General features: G+C 53.8%; 2 protein-coding genes across 21 annotated transcripts in view; both read right to left on the bottom strand.

The window, feature by feature from the left end:
* Positions 1-2,500, bottom strand: part of LOC118402481 (muscleblind-like protein 1) — a 57,407-nt gene that overhangs the window by 46,059 nt on the left and 8,848 nt on the right. The window lies entirely within an intron of this gene.
* Positions 1-2,500, bottom strand: part of LOC127910963 (histidine-rich glycoprotein-like) — a 5,875-nt gene that overhangs the window by 271 nt on the left and 3,104 nt on the right. For 7 of the 15 annotated variants that reach the window (XM_052476290.1, XM_052476292.1, XM_052476296.1 and 4 more), the window contains one exon: positions 1-2,500. This exon is cut by the window's left edge and continues 271 nt beyond it; it is cut by the window's right edge. In XM_052476290.1, coding sequence (XP_052332250.1) covers positions 1-1,491 — 1,491 coding nt within the window. In that variant the 5' untranslated portion in view covers positions 1,492-2,500. The other 8 variants (XM_052476300.1, XM_052476303.1, XM_052476299.1 and 5 more) reach the window with 4 other exon arrangements.

Here is a 2,500-nt window from a genome sequence, read left to right as displayed (position 1 = left end):
TGTGTCTGTGTGTGTCCGTGTGTCTGTGTGTGTGTCTGTGTGTCTGTGTGTGTGTCCGTGTGTCTGTGTGTGTGTCCGTGTGTCTGTGTGTGTGTCCGTGTGTCTGTGTGTGTGTCCGTGTGTCTGTGCGTGTGTCTGTGAGTGTGTCCATGTGTGTGTCCGTGTGTCTGTGTGTGTGTCCATGTGTCTGTGTGTGTCCGTGTGTCTGTGTGTGTGTCTGTGTGTCTGTGTGTGTGTCCGTGTGTCTGTGTGTGTGTCCGTGTGTCTGTGTGTGTGTCCGTGTGTCTGTGTGTGTGTCCGTGTGTCTGTGCGTGTGTCTGTGTGTGTGTCCATGTGTGTGTCCGTGTGTCTGTGTGTGTGTCCGTGTGTCTGTGTGTGTGTCCGTGTGTCTGTGTGTGTCCGTGTGTCTGTGTGTGTCCGTGTGTCTGTGTGTGTCTGTGTGTCTGTGTGTGTGTCCGTGTGTCTGTGTGTGTGTCCGTGTGTCTGTGTGTGTGTCCATGTGTCTGTGTGTGTGTCCATGTGTCTGTGTGTGTGTCCGTGTGTCTGTGTGTGTCCGTGTGTCTGTGTGTGTGTCCGTGTGTCTGTGTGTGTGTCCATGTGTCTGTGTGTGTGTCCATGTGTCTGTGTGTGTGTCCGTGTGTCTGTGTGTGTGTCCGTGTGGGTGTCCGTGTGTCCGTGTGTGTGTCCGTGTGTCTGTGTGTGTGTCCGTGTGTCTGTGTGTGTGTCCGTGTGTCTGTGTGTGTGTCCGTGTGTCTGTGTGTGTGTCCATGTGTCTGTGTGTGTGTCCATGTGTCTGTGTGTGTGTCCGTGTGTCTGTGTGTGTGTCCGTGTGTCTGTGTGTGTGTCCATGTGTCTGTGTGTGTCCGTGTGTCTGTGTGTGTGTCCGTGTGTCTGTGTGTGTGTCCGTGTGTCTGTGTGTGTGTCCGTGTGTCTGTGTGTGTGTCCGTGTGTCTGTGTGTGTGTCCGTGTGTCTGTGTGTGTCCGTGTGTCTGTGTGTGTGTCTGTGTGTCTGTGTGTGTGTCCGTGTGGCTGTGTGTGTGTCCGTGTGTCTGTGTGTGTGTCCGTGTGTCTGTGTGTGTGTCCGTGTGTCTGTGCGTGTGTCTGTGAGTGTGTCCATGTGTGTGTCCGTGTGTCTGTGTGTGTGTCCATGTGTCTGTGTGTGTCCGTGTGTCTGTGTGTGTGTCTGTGTGTCTGTGTGTGTGTCCGTGTGTCTGTGTGTGTGTCCGTGTGTCTGTGTGTGTGTCCGTGTGTCTGTGTGTGTGTCCGTGTGTCTGTGCGTGTGTCTGTGTGTGTGTCCATGTGTGTGTCCGTGTGTCTGTGTGTGTGTCCGTGTGTCTGTGTGTGTGTCCGTGTGTCTGTGTGTGTGTCCGTGTGTCTGTGTGTGTGTCCGTGTGTCTGTGTGTGTGTCCGTGTGTCTGTGTGTGTGTCCGTGTGTCTGTGTGTGTGTCCATGTGTCTGTGTGTGTGTCCGTGTGTCTGTGTGTGTGTCCATGTGTCTGTGTGTGTGTCCATGTGTCTGTGTGTGTGTCCATGTGTATGGTGGAAGGGTGAATCCCTGTTCCCTTCAGAGCTTTATGGACCCTGTTTAGAAGTAGTGCACTATAAATGGGGTAGGGATTTTGGGATGCAAAGATGTCACAGTGCTGGACTGTGCCTGGGAATGGAGGACAGGAGGACAGAGAGGGTTTGCTTAGGAGTGGGTAGCTAGTTATGTGTCTGTTAGGGGAGTGACCTCCTCTGTGTCTGTTAGGGGAGTGACCTCCTCTGTGTCTGTTAGGGGAGTGACCTCTGTTATGTGTCTGTTAGGGGAGTGACCTCTGTGTCTGTTAGGGGAGTGACCTCCTCTGTGTCTGTTAGTGGAGTGACCTCCTCTGTGTCTGTTAGGGGAGTGACCTCTGTTATGTGTCTGTTAGGGGAGTGACCTCTGTGTCTGGTAGGGGAGTGATCTCCTCTGTGTCTGTTAGGGGAGTGATCTCCTCTGTGTCTGTTAGGGGGAGTGACCTCCTCTGTGTCTGTTAGGGGAGTGACCTCCTCTGTGTCTGTTAGGGGAGTGACCTCCTCTGTGTCTGTTAGGGGAGTGACCTCCTCTGTGTCTGTTAGGGGAGTGACCTCCTCTGTGTCTGTTAGGGGAGTGACCGCCTCTGTGTCTGTTAGGGGAGTGACCTCCTCTGTGTCTGTTAGGGGAGTGACCTCCTCTGTGTCTGTTAGGGGAGTGACCTCCTCTGTGTCTGTTAGGGGAGTGTCTCCTCTGTGTCTGTTAGGGGAGTGTCTCCTCTGTGTCTGTTAGGGGAGTGACCTCCTCTGTGTCTGTTAGGGAGGTGACCGCCTCTGTGTCTGTTAGGGGAGTGACCTCCTCTGTGTCTGTTAGGGGAGTGACCTCCTCTGTGTCTGTTAGGGGAGTGACCTCCTCTGTGTCTGTTAGGGGAGTGTCTCCTCTGTGTCTGTTAGGGGAGTGTCTCCTCTGTGTCTGTTAGGGGAGTGACCTCCTCTGTGTCTGTTAG

Source organism: Oncorhynchus keta, chromosome 23 (assembly GCF_023373465.1).
Source record: "Oncorhynchus keta strain PuntledgeMale-10-30-2019 chromosome 23, Oket_V2, whole genome shotgun sequence".
NCBI classification, from domain to species: Eukaryota; Metazoa; Chordata; class Actinopteri; order Salmoniformes; family Salmonidae; genus Oncorhynchus; species Oncorhynchus keta.
The sequence above is the reverse complement of the archived record's forward strand: the minus strand, read 5'-3'. Positions and strand labels throughout refer to the sequence as shown.